The sequence below is a fragment of the Lineus longissimus genome, chromosome 2 (assembly GCF_910592395.1).
Source record: "Lineus longissimus chromosome 2, tnLinLong1.2, whole genome shotgun sequence".
Taxonomy (NCBI): Eukaryota; Metazoa; Nemertea; class Pilidiophora; order Heteronemertea; family Lineidae; genus Lineus; species Lineus longissimus.
This window is the reverse complement of record NC_088309.1, coordinates 4,767,566-4,793,657: the sequence shown is the minus strand read 5'-3', so window position 1 is coordinate 4,793,657 and position 26,092 is coordinate 4,767,566. Positions and strand designations below refer to the sequence as shown.

General features: G+C 39.9%; 1 protein-coding gene across 3 annotated transcripts in view; it reads right to left on the bottom strand.

The window, feature by feature from the left end:
* The window catches only part of LOC135502883 (T-box transcription factor TBX2-like), a 79,954-nt gene that overhangs the window by 12,368 nt on the left and 41,494 nt on the right, over positions 1-26,092 (bottom strand). For 2 of the 3 annotated variants that reach the window (XM_064796072.1, XM_064796061.1), the window contains 2 exons: positions 18,218-18,271; positions 2,002-2,148 (listed from right to left, as the gene is read on the bottom strand). In XM_064796072.1, coding sequence (XP_064652142.1) covers positions 2,002-2,148; positions 18,218-18,271 — 201 coding nt within the window. The remainder of the gene's footprint in view (positions 1-2,001; positions 2,149-18,217; positions 18,272-26,092) is intronic. The other variant, XM_064796081.1, reaches the window with a different exon arrangement.

Here is a 26,092-nt window from a genome sequence, read left to right as displayed (position 1 = left end):
ATCTCGAGAACTTCATTATCACTACCAATACTCGGCGTCAAAACACACACAATTCCTCAGAGGACAAAGGAAACCAAATAGACTTTTGACTACACTTACAAGATGGATGCGGCGCAGAGACTGTCGATTAGTGAAACTGAGGCGGCGCCAGGTTTGCCCAACTCATCAAACTCCAATACCTATTTGCGAGGGATTGTTGACATGATTTCATTCGCATATTCTGTTTGAAGCTGGCTTTATCACCTCAGTCAGTAACAGAACGAGTAAATTATCAACGGATTTCAGGCGGGGGGCCATCTTCCAATCATTTGATAACGATTGAAAACAAAACTTCGAATGAGTTCTTCACTTTGTTACACAAAGAATTGAAAGCACAATTGAAAAAAAGTCTTCGAAGGAATTCTCCGTTTCATTACATGTATAAACTTAAAAAATCCATATAACGTACCATATATATGAAATCTCTGAGAATATAATTGAACTCTATAGGAGAGCGACAATAGATATTCGGAGTAATTCAACTTCAATTCAAAGTTGGCGGATTTGTTTCCGTTTTTTTGCATTTACGACAGCAATGTTGGAAACACGCGCTAAGATTCTATCTGAGATGACGAGAAGAGATGGCGACAGCTTTAACATTCTATTCTCCACATTGTCAAATATCACATCAGATGCACAAGGCTTCACCATAGGAGGGCTCCGATTTTTGCGGAGATAGGTTTCACTTTTCAGACGCATTTAAAACTACAGTACAATGCACCGTGTTTGCCCTGTGCATCGGAACCCTGCTCAGTACACGGCGAGCACCACTGACGTCGGTATCGCTGGTTGGCGCCTCGGATTCACTGTCACGCAACCGAAGTCAAACACCGTAATATTGGAGCACCCAGAAGGAGGTTGATTGCACGTTCTCCACAATTCTGCATGATTAGGCGAAACTTCTTCATTTCGGCCCGACGCCGAAGATGAAAACCAAGAGTCGAGCTATCTGGTGCTCGACAGGGAACACGGCGTCAAGTACTAGGACTGATTCACAAATGTGTCAAAATGCTAGCGTGATCAGTAACGAAATATCACAATCTCGGCTTTTTAGAAGAAAGCGACACTAATCCTCCAACTGTGAATGAATTGGAAAGATTTTTTTAATACTGAGTTGTTTTGTATTGACTTTGTGTAGACGTGCTTGCCACTTGTAAATGCACAGGCATACACGAGAGATTAACGTTTGCAGAGAACAACAAGGATGGTATTGATTAGGGATCGATCAGAAAAAGGCATACACATCATCAACGTGTAGAAATGTACTTGGTGGCAAATCCTAAACTCCCCATTCCGTGCCTCCTTTAAAAAATGTACTTCACGGTCACTGCATCACCAGTCATCTATGTAGGCCCAACGAGGAACACATCTGTTATCTCTAGCTAAAGGGAAACCCCTTGTGATATAAGACATAAAAAGCAAAAGGGACGACTCGAATTTACTAAAAGGTATTTCATCTCGTCAAAGCTAGTGTTACAATGACGATAGTAGCTGTTATATTCGCAGAGATGCGTTCCACAAAAGGGCGACTCTAGAAATTATTGACAAGGGAAGGCTATAAAAGTTACACCCTGTCAAATTGGTAGCATGGTAGTCATGTTCACCTACTATTTGGTGTGTTGTGTTCATGGTAAAAGAAAGCTGGCCTGGATACTGTGTACAGCATCACTACGTCTTGTACATACTAAATGATGAGGAAAAAACACAACAAACATCTTGTTTGTGTTGACATCATGTTCGCACCAAACGTTCCCATGAAAAAAAACACAACCAGCTAATTACCTGAGTCGTAAGCACTAGGCGTTTCAGAATGGCAGTTACATTATCCTAGAACGTTTTGTCATCATATCTTAAAAATGTAGGAGATATTGGAAGTCAAAAATGGCAAATGAATTTTGAAATACCTAGTACTAGTATTCAGTATAGACGGCGATGATGAAAAACACAAAAAACACAACTTACCTTCTCATTCTGATATGCAGTAACGGCGATAAATTCTGTTTCTTTAAAGACATACGTTCTGAATTGACTGTATGGTAACTTGAGTATATCGTTAGCTCGGACTAGATGGAAACGTGGTTGATACTTGTGCATCGAATTTAATATCGTCTGCAAGGAGAAGAGGTAAGAGAATGGTGAATAATTTTATGAAAATATCAAAAAAGGGAAAAATGTTTAACTTATAGACATATTTTTAATCGCTGCGTAGAAATGTAATGGCTATGTAACGAAATCCTGAAACACGGAGACGAGAACATTATTTAATTCTTAATGTCCTCATCGAAATTTCGAGAATGTTAGAGAAGAGCCGAAGAGAAAGTTTCATAATTCATAGTTACATTGCTGTCTGTTTGAACCTGCCCATGGTGCTAAACATGCGAGGAACCCTCGATATTTGAATGCCAGGTGAGAATGCCAAATGACATCCTTCGCCATTTTGTTATCAAAACGAGCGAAAATTGAACCCGGTCTATCATCAGGCTAAGATAATGGCACATGGATTAGTTTAAGTCATCGATGAACTCTGATTTGCTACTTGAGGCGCGGCCGTTACGTTTGGCACGCCATCGAAACCTCTTGCCGTGTCTTTGGTCGCCAAGGGAAGCAATACTATCCTAACAATTAGGCGGCGTATCGATTTGGGAAGACAAGTACCTCCTTAGTACCGTTCATTCGGCAGGTATGGCGTGTGGAGAGGGCCGAAACTCGCCACAGTTGGGGTCTTAAACTCGGCTAATTACACCAGAGAAAATGGTAGACTCGATGTTGGAGAGTCATGATAAGTCAACTTAATTGTACAAAGGACAACTCTGTTGTTTTACTACATTTCCGCTGGCAGTGACTTCACTGCGAGATCTGGGTGCGTGATACCTCAGCTATTACATCGTTAAGACAAAGTCGTTTCCTAAAGAGCGCGTGACGTGTCACAGGCGGGCCGGGGAGCTCTCCTGTGGGGGAACCTAGACGTCCCTGGGCGGATCTTAGCACTTCAGGAGGTCAGGGTAACACTGTGATCTAAACTCATTGTCACAAGAGAGGGTACGTTCTTGGCATGTAGGGCTCAACCTTAAGCAGCGGGAGAGGGATACTTTTTGTTCCGTCCTCTGCACGTCATTTGATATTCCTTAAAAGCATTCAAGTTATCCGAGTACATCTTCAACGATCGACATTCGATATTTCGATTTTAAGAAATTTAAATTCTTTATGAGACCATCTTATTTCAGGTAAGACGTTCGTGACAGTAACAAATTATCTGTTAACCCCACACGTACCTCCCTTGTCAAGTTGTTAATCAGAAGGTATATGTTATGCAAGAACTAAACAAAAATATTGGGATTATTAAAGCGTTGTGCTGTGTATAGGCAAGTATGTTATCTTGTTTGGGATGGGCGAGTAACCACGCGCATGGTTTACCAATTTGACCAGCAGCCACCAATGTGAGCACACATTCAACGAAGTTCACTTCGCACTCCAAGAAGTCAAGGACCTGAAGATCAAATGGAATCAATTGGACGATATGAGTTAAGTTGTGGCGCTAGACCACCCTCATGCGGGTTTCCAGCCGAAGCGGCGGGCAAATCTCAACAGTATATGCAGTAAACAAACTGTGCAACCAAAAATGGGAGAGAAGAATATCTCTATTAGCATATCAAAAATAATTACAAGACAAACAGCATTAATCATATCCATCTGGCCTTGAGAGTTCGGCAAATATGGTGTTTTTTGCCAGATGGCTAGTATGGTTGAGAGACGGGCATGTACAATACATAAATAAATGTACATATATCGACCATCGTGTCTTGGCCATCTAATGCGAGATTTATCGTACTCGAGAAGTGATGTAAACACGTTTCATTCTGGTGACAAAATATTGAAACTGTACTTTTAGAATTTCATTTCATCTCAGTTTTTTTAATCTCGATATCAATCCATTCAAATCTCAACATCTTTAGCGCTACCAATGCATTGCAACCATGTTTTCCATTCTTATTCCTCTTTATCAGTACCGGGGCGGGAAACATTTTGTTGGAACAATTTGTTTCGCCAACTTCAACCACTTCAACAAATCAGAGTAGTTTTCCTCTCAATGCAAGTACCTCTCAAAGTGACAAGGACAAGCTTAGATCCCTCCCGCGACAGGTTTTCTTCTACCTCAAACTATGACACACACGTAGCCATCAACATCTGATGACCAACAAGAACGAACAGAATCATCACTTCACGAATAAAAAAAATCACAAGAGCTCTTTAGGTTTGGAATTTGGTGGAGGGTGGAACACACATGGTGATGATCGGTGAACATCGAAAATTGGGATAAACATTTCGTTTCATTTATTATCTGTTCCTGTCATCTCATAGCATAAAATACAAACTGAAACAACTTAATAGGCAAATTCACATTTATTAAATTTCCAGAACGTTAGACTTCTCGAGGGTGACAGTCAATGGCGTCACTTCCGGTTGTTTCGTTTGTTGTTACGAACAGCACTGGACTCTGGCCTGCCATCGTTTTGGTGAAGTTCGGAACTGGCCGTCAATATCGTGCATGCCGTAGTTGATTAGCAGCAGTTAAGGTCACAATGCCAGTGTTGGTATAGAGCTATTGGCAAGCGAGCAATTAGCCCTGAATGCTGGCGCCAACCAGCCAGCGTTACCTCCTCATAGAATATGCACCAATCTCACAATGTCCCATGTTAAATATGACAACCAAACATCGAATCGCAATTCTGGAGCGATATTAAAAAGGTGCCAACTAGGACATGGGGGTGGTTCATGAGGCGAGCAGATCTTATCGACTCTTTCATGTAATTGTAAAGTTTGCTCACCAATCGGTGAGGCCATTAATTCACGCGACTTAAGAATTATTAGAATTAAAATTAAGAACCACAGTGGCTCGTAGACCGAGTGGCGCTAGTTTCCATCGACCGCCATGTTTAGCTCTCGCCTCCGTCACCTATGCCGCGCTATCACCACTTGTGAACCCTTAGATTCGGCACCAAACCGACTGCACTGTGACAAGAACAGAAACTCATTTGACTAATGGAGAACACATAAATGATATTTTTCATGTTGATTCTTTCTCAGGCCACTTCATCATTAGAAGAAGAAACACTGAGACTTGATTCTGCCCAGCAACTCCTACGTGCAGACGACTTGTAAACAATCTTTGGTCACATGACCATTACTTCCGGTGTCAACATGAAGTAGCTCAAGCGGTTGTACTTTTCTGCTTTATTTCTACTTGTATATATGTAGAAATGTTTCTCCCTTGTCCGTTCCGTCGAAAGCCATAGCAAATTCGCAAGAAAACGCGACGCAAAAAAGATGTTTAGTCCCGAAGCCAGACTGCTGGATATCTTGCCAGCTATGACACGCCATGTGACGCTGCGGTGGAATTTTCGACTGTTCATTTACCCAATGCCTAGTCGTCCGGAACAACCAACCTGATTAGAACATGGGGGGTTAGAAGCAAAGCTTCGCGTTTTTAGAAAAAATCTGAAGATTGCATCGTGCCCTGGCACTTTATATGTCGATAACCTTCAGCAGAATGTTCCATGTTCCGTGACGAGTAAGCTAAGCAATCTTTCCTCGCAGCACTTCTCAGACTCACCCCAAACTGATTTTCTTTGCAAAAAGTCACTTTACAATTAAATAGTAATTCAGTCAAATTCTCCACTTGATTTCTCTCGTAAAATTATCCGTAATTGCGATAAATAGTAAACAAATTTCAAATAAGTCTGCAATTGCCAGCGACAGAACGGTGATATTTTCTTGATATAATGTAAAGAAGTGCTGATTAACATGTAGCCTTATTGTCTGAAACGATATAAAATTAACGAGAAATTTGTTCGTTGCTTGGTAGCGAAAATAAACCATTTTAATGAGAAAACCAGATTTGAAATGACGCAGAATTGTATCGTTTCTAAGACATCCTGAAATGACGCTCGAAGGAGTATTACATACGTGGCTTAAAAAAGGAAGTTAAAAAAGTTCACTTGAAAAAGTTGAAAAGCCTCAAGCTTTTCCCTTGAAATCCCCATTGCCGTATTTTATTAGCATTTTAGTAATACCTTCTTTTTTTGTCAAACTGGACTGAGGATTAAAAATATGCCCATTTATAAATATAATAAGAACAAAAGACAAGATTATCTGTATGTATCTTTGGCATTTTGCTCTTAATCCATCCATTTCTGCCTCGCACTTGACAGCATCGTGGTATGATCCCTCCCCGGTGCCTTATATCACGGTGAAGGAGCCTGCTTCACCAGCGTGATCCGGGAAGAAAGATTTACCGACAAGAAAGATTTACCGGTGCCTCTTGTTCACGCCTAATCCTCCATTACCGTCAACAGGGGACTTGGTAAGGGTCTTTCACCGGCAATTTGCCTTCGTTGATGGCCAAGCGAAAGAAAAATAGGCGATACGTCTTTGCCCTCTCGAAACAGCTTAGAAAAAGCGACTCAACCCTCTGCTGCATTGCCATTTTTTCATGTTCTTAGCTGATGAAAAAAACGTTAGGCATTATGATCTTTGACACTAACTACGTATTATTATGATGAAGATAGAAAATTTTTGTTTTGAAAAACAATAACAGATTCAATTTAACCACCAACAAACCACGAAATGGTGCTTTCCATGTATTATCAATTGGTCTGCATGCGTTCTTTTATGAATACGATCACTGTGCTGGACACTGACTATTCCTTACTACGTTATGCATAATCTGAGATATAACAAACAGAACGACAATTTCACGAATAAAGTGTAGGGTACTTGATTTGTAATCTGAGCGCGGAAGCCACTTCAAGCCGTAGTTTGACGACCGAGGTCTAGTGGACGTGGTGACAGTCACCCCGAGATATGCCAGTAACTAGACCCACCGTCATTGGATAAAATATATCGTCAAGCATTTCTATCATGACGGTTATGTCAAGTTTTGATTTGGAAAATGCGATTTGAGTGTCAAGTTCACGAATAAAGCCGGTGGGAATGACAGATACCTTATTGACAATCCGTGTTACAATTTTCTCTCCGATTTGTAATGGTATTGAGGTTTAGTGGTTTCATGAAATTGATACTTAGGTTGGCAATTCACTGGCAAGATTATACATAAAGTTCTTGGTCGAATTATATTTTAGCTGAACAATGTGCGAATAGGTGTTGGCGAATCTATTTCAACTCTCAACCTTTAATTTTTGCGTATCAAAATGAACGGGAAAAATATGCAAAGAAGAAACAAAAAATATTATTTTGTAACCTTGGTACTGTGAGGAATTTTTAAAGATGATTATAAATTGTATCAGGAGAAAAAGTTGTGGCTCAGTATTTCTAAGATGATTCCATACGAAATGGATCCGGGCCGCGTAAGATACCAGTTGAAAGTGTTAGCTTCCACGGGCTGAAGTAAAAGAAATGTGTGACTCGCCCACAGTCAATTGTGTCTCCAAAAGTCAAAATCTCAAGTGCCCTGCGCTTGTTATCAGCATAATATTGTAACGGATTTGGAAACTTTCAACATTCATTCGGTTTGAAAGCGCAAATAAACGATTTACAAACACGGGGACCTCCCTTATTGTGGGGATCATTAAAGCAGGCCATATGCATCCCGTTGAAGCACGGATTTCGTAAATACCTCAATGGTCAAAGCTTTGTTATGAGTCTCAATAACGCCAAGCTTTTCGACGAGGTGTTCCTGGGGGGAAAGGTATTCTTCTCGGGAGTCCTCTCCCCGCCCTCTTACCATGCAAACCAGTCTTTCTCGACACAAAGCTACCATACCAATGTCTCCCCACCATTGTGAAATGAAGTCGGAGATCATGATATACCCCTTAGTAAATCGTCGTTCCTGCAGGCAAGAGAATCAAATGATATCCCTATTGTCAGAAGACGGGGATTCATCGCTGTGTGTATTCAGTATAACTTATGGTGCAGAGACCTATGAAAAAAGGCCGAATGCCTTATAACAACAGTGGCGCCTGTCTGCCCAAGTTTGGCCCCAGCGCCGCGCTTCGGTGCCGAACCTTCAATACCGTCTTTCGCCAGAGAGATCGAAATCATCATCTTACTCAAAAATCTTTTCTAAATTCACCAGGTCTTTTGTGACGAATTTTTCAAATCTGTCAAGCAACTTTGATATTGTTGAATGGGTTATCTACTCTCTGGTCCTCACCTCCCACATAATAGCCCGTAGGCCTGCTGACAGGGTATGTGTCGCTGAGACAAAACGGTGCCATACAACCGACAGCTATTTCACCCGTCTATATCGTTACACATTCAAATGAATTACAACTGCGTTTAATACGTCAAAATGCAGGAAGAAAAAATAGGTGTTAGACTTCATGCATTGGAAATAATTCCATTTTTAGCCGTCAGAAGCTATCTTTAGGTCTACTTTGTTGAAGACGCCAAAAATCTAAGGATTTTATTGTTCAAACTGAGAAACGTACAGCATGGTCGGAAGACAAGTGGTTTAAATCTTTTTCATGCAGCACAAGTAATTGCATCGCATCGCAAGTAAAAACTCTGGAGTATTGTTGATATACAAATGTAGATGCATTAGTCTCTTCAATAAAACAACATATCAAAATTTTAGTTACAGACTAACTTGAATCAACCATTGTTCCCGCCAGCAGTAAAACTAAGCGGAATCAAAATCTATCAAACTGCCATATGCCGCTTTGTTCGTTTAAGCAGCATGGCGGTATTCTCAGTTACTCTCTCGTTACCTAACCTTTGAATCTTAATTGCATTTTAAAAATTGCGGCCAGTTTGAAAGCCCTGGATCTCCGCGACACCGTGAAAACACCCTCATTAATGCTACACTTTCTTACGAAAGACGCTGCAGCCGCTCAATCGCGTCTCCCAAAATAAACCGGGTGAGAGTTGATAAAAGCGCAGGGGTGCTGTCTTTCTCGAATTAAGCGGTGGCTTTGATATACCAAAGCATTATTGGTTTTGGCGGAAGAAAATTATCTATGATGGGAAACTAGGGCTTGGTGGTGGATAAAAAAGCCCTAACCTGATACCAAACACGCCCAGTTAATATCCTTTCCCCGGCGTATAACTGCATCAAAGATAGGACAAAGCTGGCTCGACTTTGATCAGGATTTGCATAATTGTTGCATACAAGGTGGAGAAACTCGGCAAGGTGTGTTGGAAACTTCTTTGTTTTTGCCCAGTGACAAAATGAACGCAACTCACGATGAAATCCACCTTATAATTTCCTCAAAATTGAACTGGCATTTAAAAGTTCTTTGTGGATTATTTCTAATTCAATTTGACACGACGGCGGAAGACTACACCCCGTATTTAACGGCAGAGAGCGGGACGGGGACAATTTCAATTACCAAGCGCGTGATATATTTTGCCTACACAGCGATTTGGCGTCGCAAGTCTTGTTCAACCGAGATCTCGGCAGAGGTTAACACAAAAAGACAAAAGCTTTGCTCAAAATAATTTTTTTCTAGTAAATGGATGTTCTGATCATTATCATCATCGTACTGCATCCTTTCCTATCCTTTTAGGACATGTAAATTACCAATTTTACAACTAAAAAGACTTGAGTATAAACCATCTAGACTGCCGCTACATTGTAGTTATTTTGTAAAGAAATTCGTCCAGTCTACTTTCTGGTTCCTGAGCAAGAGACATTATTGTCAACAATTACTTCATACATTTTATCGTCAGAAAAAAAACGCACTGAAGGGATGAAGGAAAAGCATTCTGTTTATAGATAAGTTATGTATTGTTTTTAATTTCGAAGTTGCTACGATATTCTGAACAAACTATGGTGCATGTCTCAGTAGAGTAGGTCAACTTTTTCAGTTTCCGATTTCGAATGCAAGAAATCAACAGCCGTGCGGTAGGCGTCGATGATTTAGTTACAGAATGGTGTCGACATTTCAAGCCATTCCTTGGCAGAAGTTAGCACCTTCGGCTCTTAACGTGTCGTCGGTGTGCCTAGCTCATTCATCATGGCGCTAACGAGACGAAACTACAATATCTTAATATGATTTACGCCAGTTCTACTTTGATGAAATTTTACGCACAGTATGAGTCGGAACGTGTACGGAAAAGTACGTAATTGAACAGTATTCGATGGGTGAGATGGTTTTTCTAGTCTTTAGCATATTGGGTGAGAAGAAGTAACGGGGTTGGCATGCCGAACGCTCGGGTTCCGCTACCTGTCCTCCATGGTTAATTAACGCAGACGCCAAACATGACGCCCAGGAGACTAAGCATTGAAAGCAAAGGAATACCAAAAGTCATAACATCTTTTCAGTAGACATACATGTGATAAGCACATGTATATGGTTCCACTTGGAATATGTATTTGATCAACATGACATCGCTCAGATTGAACTTCCTTTTGAAAATTCTGAATAAAATTATGAAAAGATATGTCATACAATGCATGCTTCAACAAAATGAATGTACATATACATACAAAAAAGGATTCGATTTTACCTTGGAAACATGTAAAATCCAGTACTCCATTGTCATGTTTTAAACACCAAATATTCCGCAATAATTAAAACTATGACGCTATGTACATGTATACTGTATATCAAAATACATGTACACTAACATTTGGGAGTATGGCGAGACCTACATTCATCAAGCTGTCTATTGTATTGATGAACTGTCTCATTGCTCATGACATCACCACAAAACGTTCAATTGGAAGTTCTATGATGCAGTGACTGATTTATTACTGAAGTCATAAATGTTCAATTAACGAAGCCATAATTATCAGCAGCGCCCGTGAATACATGTAGATAACAGCAACCTATTGGCACCTTTATAAATCTATACATTTTCATTATCGGCAATAACTTATAAGCGCATACGAACTTATTGACACATTATAAGCAATGTTTTGAATAGATTTTCTCTTGCGGATATGAAGGATGAGCCAAAGGATAATGTATACATTGTAAGTATAGAAAGGTTTTAGATCCAGGAAGGCATTAATGAGAGACAAGAGGAATTGGATCAGACATGCAGATAAAAAAACTCAAGCTTTCAGCTGATAAATTTGTACAAGTGTAACGGAAATCCTTGTGCCTTCGGTATTTTCACCAATCACATTGTTGGAAAACAGAGCGCGAGCCTTTACAACGAACCAAGTATAGAAAGCGATGACAAATTTATGCCTGCTTGAAAAAAACCACACATCTCGGAAAGCGGCAATACGTTCCGCCCTGATGCTTACTAATATACTGTTTGTCGTGTTCAATAGATAATACATGGATATGTATGTAACTCCGTGATATTGACAATAAATCAGTCTTTACATTGATGCCATTGTTATAAATCTGGCCAGAAAAAAGAGAAATGTATTGCTCTGATTCTCCCTTTGATTTCATCTTCACAACCTCACGCGCCAAGTGTGATATAACCCGTAATCTACGACGGCTACTGATCTATGACACACATTTCATGCGATAAGTGAGGATTTATAACATCAGTTGATTATTCATGATCGAGGAGAAAAAAACACGCACCTTGGTATACAAAACATACGAGTGTCCACCCATTAATAGGTCTGATTACGTATATCAAAGTATCACAAAATGTCATTTGGTTGTTAAATTCGCGTCCCACCGGATAAGTAATGAAAGATGCGTAAATCAGTGTTCGGGCTACAAATGAAAAAGCTATAACTATAACAAATAGCATTTGTTTACTATGAGCCTTCCAACCTTTTAGGTTCTCAGCGCTTGACACCCTGTTACATATTTGATTTTCACCTCCTCGAGTTACATGTACCAGAAAGTGTACTTGCTAATATTCGCCTGAATCCTTATGATGGTTTGCATGCACACTCTGTTATAGATTATACATAATAAAATGGCGAATGGCATGGCCCCTGATTCCGAAATCTATAAAAACTATGGCACTTTCAACATCAGCCACACACAGCTTATTGCCTTGGTTGCACGTTATATATTTTATTGGGCTTCATCTGACGGCGCCGTATGTACACCATTGTCGGTTGCGAAATGTCAGGTTTCCCGTCACGCTGTGTCTCCTAATGCAAGGTTTTATTACTTCAAATACACTGTTTGCAGCTTCTAGTGGCGTCAGCCCTACATTCAGGCCTTTCGAATTCAGGATCTGAGAGCAACACCACCGTCAACCAAACGATCACAAAACAGATGGTCGTCATGGTTTAGATAACCAGAAGTAGTAACGGTGGCGACACACACTGGGCGATATCTCATTTCAAAATGGCTGCCAAGTTGCTAACCACACTCAGGCTTCGTTGGACCTTTTATTTTCTTAGACAAGCATGTCAGATCGGCCGGAAGATACGTTAGAAGAAAGAGAAGTCTTCATACTGACACGATAACCATTAGATTTGACAATTGACCTCCAAATTACTCAGATTGCACTGTTAAGACTACACGAAGTACAGGCCATATTGCTGAATGGTAGATTACTTTGAAGTCGGAAGTGCGATGATAACTGCATTACTGTTTGATATATTGTTGGTCACCGGCCATAAGATATCATCACAAGCAAAGAAACAGTTCATGCACTTGCTACAAGTCACTTGAGGTTTATTAAATAAGAAACAATCATGCTAATTTTGCTGTTTATCAGCATTTTCGGTGATATGTTCCACTTTAAAGTTGGCTTTGATATCTCAGGGCCAATTAAGATGAAGAGCGGTGCTCTAGAACTTATCAAAGTGCGGAGGAGATCTTTGAAGGAGGCCTGACTGGTTAAACGGTGCATTGCTGTCCTGGGAAATGTTCCAAAATAACCTCTCCTAAATTTCCCTGAATGGTTCACTCAATGTATTCTTTGCAGTTTGTGGAAAAGAAGCTTTTTGCTACGGTTGCAATGTTTTTAAAAATAAGGTGTGGCCGAATTAAGTTCAAAGGCACATAAGAGACACCTAGGTTGCTATATCAAGCCTCATTTTGAAGAACAGCACGACCCCACAGCAGTTGCATATTCTCCCCTATTATCAACATGACAGTGCTGCCGACAAACTTTGAACTTGCAATTGATAATGACCTTGAACTTTTCATCAACAATTCACACCACTGTGCCCAGACTGAACTCAGTAAAGTCTATTGCCAGAGCGCCAGCAAATCACGCTCGACGCCGAATCATAGCAATATAGAAAATGACACTAAAATTCGCTCTCCCATTTTCTCAATCAGTGAATTAATTTGATGGTCTTTCATCCAAGTATCAAACAGACTGATGTGTACACAAGTAAATATGTTTACACACATTAAGTATCATTGCAACAAAATCACTCTGTTAATGCTCTCATTCGGTGGTAATTTCGCATGTTGACATGCATTGTGTAGAAACATTTAGGTTCTAATTGCAAATGAGAAATTAACAGCAATACCAGTTTGCTTGATCATTTTTTGATTGAGGCATACGGATCGTGTCATAAGTGTAATTGCTTAGGTTAGGACAGCCTCAAATGATTGTAACCATTGGGATTAAAATCTGATTCAAATGGTCAGGTTTAAAAAAAAAGAGAAATGAGAAATGAATTTGTATTCATTCGGGTCGCGGTCCAAACGGAAGCCGACCTATATATCGACGACAATAACAACCATACCCTCCATTATCGGATAGATCAGTGTTCAAGAAGATTTTGACGAGGCCGCAGACCTAATTGTGAAATTTCCGTCTCGTTACAAATGTTACTTGGTGACATGTCTTGAATGCGTTTACCACACTTATGCTGGTTGTTGTCCCGAGTTTTCTCGGACAGTGTGTGATCTCTGCCGGCTGTTGTGGTCTCGGTTTGAGCGATTATAGCCAAGTCTCAGTTGCCTCGTCAACACTTTTGTTCAAATCGTAGGATTCTTACATGCCGCTTGAGAAAAACACCAAACACGTTGGCGCTGCGTAACAACACAATCTACTCACTTCAAAGGAACTTTTTTTACTACCGTCTGAACATAATTCTACCCCGTCCCTTAAAACAGGGTTCACAGGTTCATGTACATGTATAAACCATCAGTTCTAGAATCATATTCAGAACACTTCGAAAAGGACACAAATATATATGCTACTTCTTTGATTTTGAGTAAACGCTTGCTTTGCACGATCAAATACGTGTACCTTTCAATTAGCAAACTTCCCATTTAAACATCAAGCCAGCTGGTTGACAAGTTCTCCTTAGAGAATCGAACGCGGGTGACGTTTAATATTTCAAAAGTATTAATTTTCAAGACCTTCTCATACTAAATCAAGTGTGAAAGCGAATCAATTAAGCAATCGACAGTTGGAAGCACACCGACGTGACGGAGGCGGCACTTATCTCAGTGTTTCAGCCCTTCTCCCCGAGATCAATTGGAAAGAAAAACTGAACCTCTTGAAACCTTTGCTATCGGATTCCAGAAGGAAGGCGATGGATTGTTCTCATGAGACGGCGGAAGTTAAACACTAAACAGACTATGATTTCTTGGGAAGAGGTACAGAAGGAGTATTGAGGCTAAGGCACTGTGTGTTGTAGATGCTTTAACTCAAGCATGTCAAGCCTGAGGGCCAGGGAAATTCTTGATGTTTCTGGCCGGATAGGCTTTGACAGGCGATAGTCTATCTTAGTGCATCTGTATTTGCTTTAGATTCAGATTCCGTTGAACAGGCCACTCAGTGCATGCACTGTCGATGTACATGTAAGGCAGTTCATTAGTGCATTGTAGTTCCAACGCAAGAGCAACGGGACCAACGGAACGTGTCTGCATTTTTCATGACTTCGACCCCAATCAGATTCTCATATCCACTGTCCTGTTAAACCAATGGGTCAAATAGATATGTAGTCATTACAAAAAAGTGATTAATCAATTTATCACAACTGTATGTGTAAAGAGCTAAAATTGAAACCTAATTTCGTAATGCTTCATAATTCTGAATAGTGTTGGAGCTAATCAGATATGATTATGTTTTTCTAGGTTTTGATGTGCTACCACATGCACTATATCGCTGTGTCCAGCCTGTGATTTCGACCCACTAGTATACGAATGTATGTTGTAAATAACCCGGTACAATCCAGATGATATTTGGTTGAAATGCTGTTTTTTCTGATAGTGTAATTTTTCACTAGTTTGCAACATTAACAAAGTTCTTCCAAAGATACATGTATCAGAACGCCTTCAAAAGTTTTAGAGAACGAAGTCGACAAAGAACAAAGAAGATTTAATACCTGCCCCTGTTACAGGTTTCTTACTCAATAGCTGACAAATCAAGCACGGATTAGAAGCAGTCACAAACTTCTGTCTTTGTATCATTTACCCCCTTCGAACTAGACTGACATTAGAGAGGCGCAAAAATTCAATTTTGATCTTGGTGAAAAAGTTAATGGATATCACATCGAAAATTTCTTGAAAATATCAGAGTTTGTGTTGTGCACACGGAAAACGTTTTAGAAGCTTAAGCGGAGGCGATGATGGACTGATGTTTTTTGAGTGTTCTGACAAGTCAAGGGGTGAGAGTCTCAAAAGAGAGCAGAGCGGTGCATTGTCTCATGGAGATTACTATAATCCATTCCCCGGGAAAATCTCAGTTCAGCTTCTGACTTAATTCATTCTTCACGATTGATTCTACGCAGTGACTTTTTTAAATTCAATTTTCTCCAGCGTTTATTGCCAATTTTACTCTTCCTTCTCTTGTCATCCGCTTAAAAAACATCCACAAAGCGATATTATTCAGAAAACCAACTGAGACGTAACTAAACAGATTATTATAATACTAGAAGCAATAACAGCGCGAGGCTAGAACTCGCAAAATACATCAACATCTTTTTGTTTCAACTCTTAACAGGAACAACGTCAAAACCTGGAGGACTCTCAGAGCTTTAACTGAGCTATTAAGCTTTCAGGGTCGGAAGTAGCAAAACAATATCAAATTATGAACAAAGAGGGATTTAAAATTTGTAGGCGAGTAAAATTGCACTTGTGAAATGAACAAAGGCTAAGAGAGTTACTTCTCGAATAAAATTGAACTTTAACACTGAAAACTGAGGGCGCCTTCACGAAAATTGAAATTGTAAAGGTGAACTGTTAGAAACTTGAAACAGAAAGTCATTTTCGCTAAAGAAGGAGCATGAACGGGAGTTCTGAGAATGTCGTTTGCTGGCAATCATCGTGCGAAAAGGTTGTCATGATGTATTTTAAAACGGCTTGATATTTTGATTTGATGCCTATTATTTCGAGAATTTCGGTTGTACATGTACATGCACTTGAAAAAATCAACTGATCCAGAAACTTCATCAATCCTTTTTACAAATGTAACAAATTTGGACCATTCATGCCATACACATTTTGCACTCCAAAATTCCATTGTTTATGAAATGGCGTTTTGATGAAAATGTGGCTGATTATTTCAAAGGATCGTCAAAAGGGAACTTATGTCACCTGATCCTTCGCCACCTCCAAGCCCATTGCCGAGGAGCCTGCAATCCTGTGAAACCAGCGCTAACTCAATCATTTTCTTCATCACCACGTTCTGTCTTGATCACCCGCACAAAGACAGCCAACTTAGATCACGTTAATTAATGCTAATTCACTAATCAGGCGGTGAGACCGGCCATGATGACGCTAGTCTCGGGGGAGACGCCATTTAAATTTGCACAGAAAATTCAAACGGACGCCATTAAAGAACTAAAGAAACAAATCTTGTCCCTAAAGCTTTCAGTGAACTCATTTACTATACATGGTATGACAAAGCCTGTGTGAAATGGCTAAGAGGAGCCGAGATTGTCAAAACGTCAAACGCAAGTGTGTCGTATTTTTATCTCAAAATGGCATCGCACGTCCTTCCTTGAACAAGGGAGGAATGGTCGCCCTGGTGCCGCCGGGTCTGGCCTAGTGTGGAGAGCACCCAGCGCTTGTCACGAAATCTCATCTCCGGTCTTAAAGTTCAGCTGAATATTCAAAGCTTTTTCGCACGTCTTCCACAGAGGCATGGGCGTCAGCAGACGACACCATAGCTTAGCGCAGACGACTGCGAACAGTGTTATCATCTCTTCTGCTACTTTTTATTAGCTTTACAAAGAACGCTTTCAACGACTTATTCAAATGTTGGCATATTCGGTTACAGCCATCAAATAATTCTATCGTTCTTAATTCATGATTGATTAAGACCAAGATTTGGGAACAGCAAAACACAACCGATGGCCGGACAATTTGAAGGAATTACTTGTACCCAGCGGATCATCAGTTCTGCTGCCTACAATTCTTGTCTATTTACCAAGGAAATTGACATGAGTAGTGAAGGCTTCTTAGTATCACCATCGTAAGCCTTAATGGCGCAGCCAAAATAACATTGGCTTTAGAGGATTTGACTTGAGTAGGCCCCCCGTGTGTTTACAATCCTTTTGGCAGACGACTGTAACAGCTCTGGAGTCAACTCTCGCGAGGATGGCGGCGAGACTCAAGCCGGGCACCAGTCAGTATTAGAAGTATTTTGTGAGATGGTCTCTTGAGCTGAATAGCGTTGGTACAAAAAGTTATCTAAAAAAACCAAAAAAAACTAGCACTGTCAATGAAAGGTATACTTTCTGCAACTAGAGTGGATTTTCACTTTTCTGGTTTTCTTCTAATCTTTTCCTTTTTGATTTACTTCAAATCAAATCTAGAATCTGTAAAATAACTTTACACAATACAGGTATTTGCAAATTTGTTATTTGGTGTTTCAAAAACGTGTTGTGCATGTGTTGTTGTTAGAAATAAGGTAATGCAGGTTAATGTGATTTCACAAGAAAGGGGATTCACAGGATCCTTCAAAATACTACAAAGCAAGCGTGGAGGTTATGGTGGATATCACACAGAAAATATTGTGAGGTTGGTTATTTATTTCCAGGAGTTGTTATTAGGATGTCTGTCACAAGTTAGCAACTTCTCCAAAACATTCGATAGTTATCGTCAAATCTACACAATCAAAACACAAGCATCAAACTCAAGAACAAGAGCCTTTGTTATCAACAATGAAATTGGCCCATTTTTGAAAATTCCCAATTGAATTTCATTCTTGCATTAAAAAATCCCAGGTTTGACTCAGACGTTGTCAGAGTAAAGTTCTAAGTAATCCTGAATTTCTAAAGCATTTTCCAAGCGTTTTCTAATTGCTAACCAAGGCAGACTATACTAAGTAGGTTATTCCAGTGGAAGCTGCATAAGATGAGGTAAAAACTTACTTTTGGCGATGATATAACCTGTGTCCCGTACATAAGTGAGCCTTGCACCATCTCCTACAGAGAAACGGGAAAGGTGCAAAAATAAATATACCAAATGATTTTATGTATCTACGCATTTATTGTGATGATTCTCAAAGTCTATGCACCGAGGTTAGATGTTTTCAAATCCAACAAAGATGTTACATGTATGTTGACTGCCGAAACTTCCTGGTTGTACCGTATCAGAATGATGAAAAAATCAAAAATCAGATGATTGTCAGATTGATCAACAGCCCACACTGAAACATTTAGCTACCAATTTCATCAAATAACTCAATTCAAGGGGTGCAGGGACCTTCTATAGGGTCTTTTGGTGCTCCTGACTCTTTCTGAAAAATAAGGCCTTTGAAGAGAAAGTCGCGCCGTAATTTTCTTTTGAAGGGAAGAAGACCACGTCATTAGTATGATTGCATTGTTGAAAAAATAGCACTTTAGAATACTCGATACCATAACGTTGGTATATCCTAATTATATATAAGAACACAAGAAATATTTTGTACCACATCATAAGCATACTCAAATAATGTCATCAGCTCATCACAATGACAGGAGAGATTGAACTTGCCAATATTGCAAATTCTAGCAGCTGTAATTTTTCATCCAACAAATCAGAGCATAATTTCCTCGATTTGATTAGTTGTCGCGGTAAGCTGCAAATACTCCAATGATTCCCAATCTGTTGATAAAAGGAACACCAGACTTGATGGATTGTCGATTTTTCGCCACTGGTAGATGGATTAGGTGCTGGTAGACGGATACTGGGTGGGAACGCAAGCATGAAGCTGTCATTGCTCCTCTATTGATATGCAATTTGTCAATAACATTTAGCACGTTCACCAATAACAGCTAACCGCCGCAATTTGAACAGTCGGCCATTTTAGCTAAATATCACATGATGGTATGGCAAACAAATCTCTCCCTAAATGGCGTTGGCCAGGGTGACTTCTGAGCAGATTAGTTTTAGTATCTCAGTACTTCACCATCAGTGTAATGTTTCGTCAATATGCTACTACTAGAAGTTGTTATCCTCAAGACCAGAGAGTATATACGTCATTACATCACCATTAGCGAAAGATGCAACCCCTCGGTAGCTTCCAAGTAGAAACTCAACACCAGATAGTACGAAGTCTTCACTCTAACGATGTAAATCGACAAGATCCCTGGGAAAATCAAGCGAGACAGTGCCATTAGTCACTCGAGGTTCCTATTCCAGATCAGACATTTAGGAGAGGACCGATCCTAAGTCAAGAAGCCGTTGCCCTAACTACCAAAAGTTCCGCCAAGATGTAATGAATTGCTAGTCTTGCATCGACCATTAGGGGGCCATTGAGGACAAGTTTCATGTTCTCTTTAAATGCAGACATAGTGAAGGAGCTACCCTTGTACATCGACGACTTGAAACGTTCGCCAACATGACCACTTCATCTTGAGACAAGGCTGAGAAAATGGCCATCCTTCTGACGCCAGCTTACAAATTCATCATCTTTATTGTTTCCTTGATGGAGCCGATCGATCGAACATGTTAATGCGGTGTAAGTGACACTGAGGCCACACCTACCGATAGTGGCTAATGTTGATATGATTACTTTCAAAGGTAAGGCGAATGATCGAATCTCTTGCTCGAAGGCTCGACATCTAGAGTAAACTGCGAGAGAATTTTTTGAGAATGGCGTCGTCGTTCGCAACCTTATTGCAAACAAAGGTTTGTGCGATGTACATTGTGACTTCTGATCTGGCCAAATTGCTCACACGTACGTAAGAGACACTTAGGTAACGCTGAAGACACACCTTGACTTGGCCGCGCAGCCAGGTTCCTTTCTGATTCATCGCCTGCTACCAGGGTTTGAAGCAGAAGGTAAAAATCCCAGTCGTCTGCTCCTTTATCCGGCATCACTCGGGCAGAAATCGGCATGCTTCAATCAATACTCAGTAATTTATCAATCAGTGAACCACCCGGTGTATTGTTCTCACCGGTGCATTATTACGCAAATCTCCAAGTGGGAGGTGGGAAAAGGTGGAATTATACTGGAATGACGCATACTTTAGTAATAGCTACATCTTCGTGATTTCCAAGATGGGAAGGTCCAAATTTTTCTTTTTAAAGGCAACCATGCAGGAAGCCCTCTTTCTGAATTCTACATCGGTACATCATGACAGTGAACAGCTCCCGCTGATTTCCGTTTCTTCCAATGGTCATCAAGACCACATGCGTGTTGGCCCAAAACAAATAATTTCGGCTAGAAATATCACAAATCTTTGAAATATTATTTGCATATGTTTCATGCACCAATCAGTTTCCGAATACCTTTCGAGAAATAGTCGCGGTCGCGGTGAAATAAAACAAAAAATATGAACAGCCACGCTTAGTGTATCAAGCGCCGTTACATTACAAGGATCATTTTTATACGCCTCGATTTCTTGCAAATTGCCGCAGCCTTTGTCAGAATAATGATCTTCATTGATTTGAAACTGTCACCTCATGCAAAATGAGCTTCTTGAGCTTCATTTGCATACACCGCTCGCATGTCATGTGGTACTGGCAGCCAAGAGTGTAGCTCTTAAATTGGTCGGATGGCTGTAAACACAAAAGAACACTGGAGCGTCATGAATTATGTTTTAAATTCATATGTAGATTTTAATTTTAAATATTAGAATACGACGGAAATGAATTTTTTGGATTGGTGAAAATAATTTTTTTAAACGAAATTGTCTGTTGGGCTGTTCAAACAAAATCAAAAGGAAGTTTTCTCATGGAAGTTCAAATCAAAGTCGTTTACTGCTTTCAATTTGTCGAAATACAAAATTTGCTAATCAAATGATAAGAATTAGAGGAATAGTTAATATAAGGTACTGAATTAAAATTTCAATGAGATTTATAACTACATGTATACATAAACTGCGAAAGTATCTCTTATCGCACGACGACATTTTCAAGAAAGAAAGAAAATAACTGACGATGAAAGAGAAAAAAAATGAACGAAATATGAGATCTTATCCCGGTGACATTAATATTGAAAGCTGCACCGCTATAGAAAACTAATACCGGCGAGAATTAAGCTGTTCTGATATAAAAGTAAGCTGCAACTAAAACGATATTTCCACATTATCTGTGATAGAAGATGAATATCATTTCTTCTTATCTAGCTCCGGGGATGAAGATTGCAGATTGCCTGTAAGAACATTGGACGGTTTGCCTAATCTTACTTATGTTAGTGGCAAATCCCGTGTCTCTATCTGAGGGACTAATAACCGCAAAGACAGAACTGTGCAGCGATGATACAAATTACAGATACATCTCCCGACTTCAAAGGCAGCTCGATCCACACCCAGCACCTAATCAAAGGCGTAAGAAGGAAAAACACCAATAAACGTACGTCTTAATTTTGTAAGAAAATTGAAATTTTTCTAGCGTGCATGGGTCAAAGAAGGTTACCCCACCGTCCAATATCAACTTCAAAGGCATTGAGGTGATCCACCAAGTCGACCAATTTTCCCGTGACAAACTAGATCGACAACAAGAGATAGAAATGAGACACATCTCTCAATCACTTTAACTTTTTCAATTATCAGTTTCATTGGATCGGAGGAACATATGGTTTTTCGATAATCTTTCTGGCGATACCGTACCAGGACTTCCACTAAGGTGGGTGGGGAAGACGCTGCACCATGTTACCTGCCCAGGGCGGTCACAACGCCGAAACATTTCAAAGGACAAATCGCGCATCCCCCGTTTATCGAAATCATCTTTTCCTTCAGATGCGATACGAACGAATGGAATATTTCATATGTCGTTTTGAACTTCAAAACAATTTTCGCGATATGAAATTCTCTGCATCACCAAGGAATCACCGATTTCAATTGTAGATAAACAATCGTAGCGAATAATTTCCTGATAAAGATGTCACGGACTTTTTTATGTCCGATTGATGACACACTTTTAAGGATCACACACCATTTGTTATCAGACCTATTTTGGGTTCATTTCATCTGATACCCTCTGAATTAATTAATTGGTTTGCAAGTTGGAAACGCACGTGAAAAATTGATGTTCAAATCACTGTTAAGTGTTAAATAGAGGTTTGGTTATATTCTTCCAGTTAACATTTCACAAAATACAATTGAGATAAGTATATAAAAATTGCCGCCTTGAGTGCAGCTTGGACGAGATGTCATCATAATCATGTGCAATTTGTCTTCATGCAACCACATATTGACAAGTACTACTTTGTCATTTCCATCATTATTTCACCCGTCATAACTACAGGGGATCAATAGACGCCGCCATTATGAAATTCGCAGACGGCAATTTAACAATGGCTGGACATTAACATAAACATGGTCACGGGTTAACCGCGATTTCTTGCTAGACGACGCTCTCTAATCGTCGGAGATTATAGAGTGATTAAATTTACCCTTTAGTCATTAACCATTTGAAATCACTTAAAATGTACTGCTGTTTAAAACAAGTAGCCCTACGTGTTATGCGTGTCCCCGAGTTCATTCCGTACATACATGTACCAATAAAAAAAAAAACATCGCAATCAGACAGTGGCATTTTTTCTAAAATGAGATTACATGTACATGACGTCCTGATATCAATGCAGTCACGAACTTATAGACACACTGAATTTAGTTCTTGTAATGAAGCTGGACCAGAAAACTTCAGCTCTGAAAAATCGTCGAGAAGATTCGTTTCAGACTTTTACTGATGCGTGATAAAAATGATATAGGACTCTCCTGTGTTTGCATCAAAGCAAAATATGCATCAAAAGAGGAAAAAGACAAAATAACAGACGTGTGTTTGATGGTATCAAATGGACTTATCCTAGAACTAACGTTATTTGCAAAAAAAATCGCGCTTCTGCCTCTGTTATTGTGTGTGCATTTGCCCCCTAATAACAAGACTAAAATAATTGCATTAACATGTGTCACTTAAATCAAACACTACCGTTAGGATCTACAACGCAAATATAATCAAATTATCTGGATACTGAGACCTAATCCGTGTGTTAGAGGAAAGGTAACGACAGGTAAAAGCCCGTGACACACCTTGTAGTGGGCGAGCCGAAAAATGATAAAATTGTTCAAGGTATTGCAGGATTTTCACAAATGGAAAGCTTTGAGGTCTTTTTCCACTCAAAGAATTCACGCCGCGTACCACGCGCAAGGCATATATGCTGTAATACGCTGCGAAACCCACGAACAACCTAAACCATATATTAGAAAGGCAATTAAAAACTAAAAATTGAATTTTTTTTCTTCACCACCAGTTTCAATGAATATCATCTTCACAGCTTTATTTGAATTACTCGCCTTCCCACTCGGGTTGTGATCCATCACAAATGCGCACTTTTCCTGTGGCAGGACTTGTAAGAGCAAGTGGACCAAATGGACTGGCCGTGTTAACGCTGACATTTACAAGACAAAAACAAAGTATATTGATAAAACAAATAACCTAGGGATCAAAATTGTCAAGGTTTAGCTACAATATGGTAGCTTGGAGGAGGTATGGAGCGAAATGTGAGGTCAGACAGGAAGTATCACCAGCAAGCGGTGACATCACTTCCGTTTTTCACATGGATTGTGTCCGTATCCGGTGGTCTAATGACTGCGTTAGTTGAATCGTTTTTCGTACGTCAGACCTTGCGCATTTACTATTCAAAGGAAGTCAGTTTCTGTATAGCAGCTATCCAATACTTGAAAATAAAAAATTTGTGGAGATTTTAAGTGATAAATCAGAAAAGCTAACTTCAAAATTATTGCATTTCCGGTGGTTGGCAAACATTACAATTTCACAAAATGGAACGACGAGGCGAATGCTCAACCTGCTCCAAATGTTATAATTTCAGGCATATTAAAACAATACAATGAGGTTTTTACCATAAAAAGAAGACATTCGGTGGCCTCCTTTTGTAAAGCGGGTTCCTAAAAGACGGACCGATGCACCAAGTTAGGCCCAGCCGCTCATGGGGCGTTGGGACAAGCCAGACCTATAAGCCGGCGCCTTATCGGTGGGCGTGACTGGCCAAGTTAGAGCCATATCATCCAGAACAGTAGGTTAGAAAATTACCAAGTAATAGGGTCCAAATCATAGTAGAGAACTTCAAAGAGAGTAACAGAAATGGCGAGACAATGGTTCGACTAAAATTGGATGGAGGGTGACAAACATGGCGACGAAAGCAGATCAAAGTATTTGGCTAATCCGTGGAGGAAATAATTATTCTCGCTTTTATACCATTTTGGAGTTTGTGACAAAGGCATTGTTCTTGCTAGATTGTGTACCCGAGAAACTATGAAAAAGACAGACACAACACTTATGAGTTGTGGAAACTGTATTTTCACAGATAAATTTGCATCTAATATATCTTTCTGTGACAACACTAATCAAATGAAAACTCTCAAAGTTGTCACGTGAACATACAGAATTACCACATACCCTTACAACCCGCCAGACTAACCCTTGACTTTTAAAAACACGAGTATCCTTGACAGCCAAGGCTTCGAGATGGCACAGTCCATGTGGGATTGGGCCTCCTGGGGGTAAGATGATAACAACAGTAAATAATTGATAGTCAAAGAACTCTGAATCAAGCCCCTGAAGAATATACTGTGTTGAAGGGTTATTTAAACAGGCCTTTTGTACAAAACCGGTTTAATTATATGTAGGATAGACTTTGGGTCACGGCCTCGTACATACATGTATGTATTTTATTATCAAGACGTCATAATTTTGTTTGGTTCCTGCAATTCCGTGCACACATGTCACATGTGCATCTGACCACGTATGAATGCCCGCAATCTCTTTTTCACGACAACATTAAACATTATTGGCGAAACTTGTAAAGTAGCGCCATCAAGTCTGGCCTTTGGTTCGAACCTGTGAAAAAAGAATTTCATAGGACAACAGCTGTGCATATTCTATAAAGGGAATTGTTACAGTTTCTGTCCGCTTTCCTGGCTACATAAATAGTGTTACTAAAGAGCATCATACATGTAGATCTAGCATGTAACTGTTTCTATTAATCATTTGACGTTTTGTGGCACGATATGAATGGTCAGCTGGTCGGAATCAGCATTATATCAGATCTTAGGCAAACCAGGCTATGCAAGTTAAAAATCTGTCACAAAATATATCATCAATTAGGTGTTTTTGGTATATACTCAAAAGGATCTGATGCTTTTGAAAAACATAAAATGAATTTTCGAGATCTCCAACATTCCATCCATATTATCTCATTACACTTGGGACATACGTTCAAACAATTCCAAACAAATATCTTAAAAGCCAGTAGCGACCTTGACTAATTTAATCTCAATGTCATCACTACTTATTAGATGAATTTACCCGGCAAAATCAACGCAAACACTGAGAAAATTAATGCTTTTTGTGTGCATAGAGCCCCGCTTGGTAGGATGATACGATTGACGAGAGGCGGGTGGGTCCTCTGGGAATACGGGTAAATTGACAGGGCGTTTCGGCGGCAAGTCGGCCATCGACGTGCACAAACGACTGATCATGCCCTAACAAGACAAATACCGGGCGGGCAGAAACAATGACTTGCCATGATATAATATTCTCATTAGTTTGGAGATCAAAGTCAATTTGACTGGGGAAATGACTGGTGCCAGTTTCGTCATGCGCGCAAACTGAATATACGCGGCCACCTGCTTGGGACTGGAGTAAGATCATGCCATTGTTGTCTCTAGAAAGAGTAAGATGACATCACATCGTTCAAAATCGAAATAAGAAACTTGATTTCCATCCAAGAAACAGTTTATTTTGATTAAAACTTCGAAGAATCAATGGGCAACGAAAGAAATGAAACTGTGGTGAAA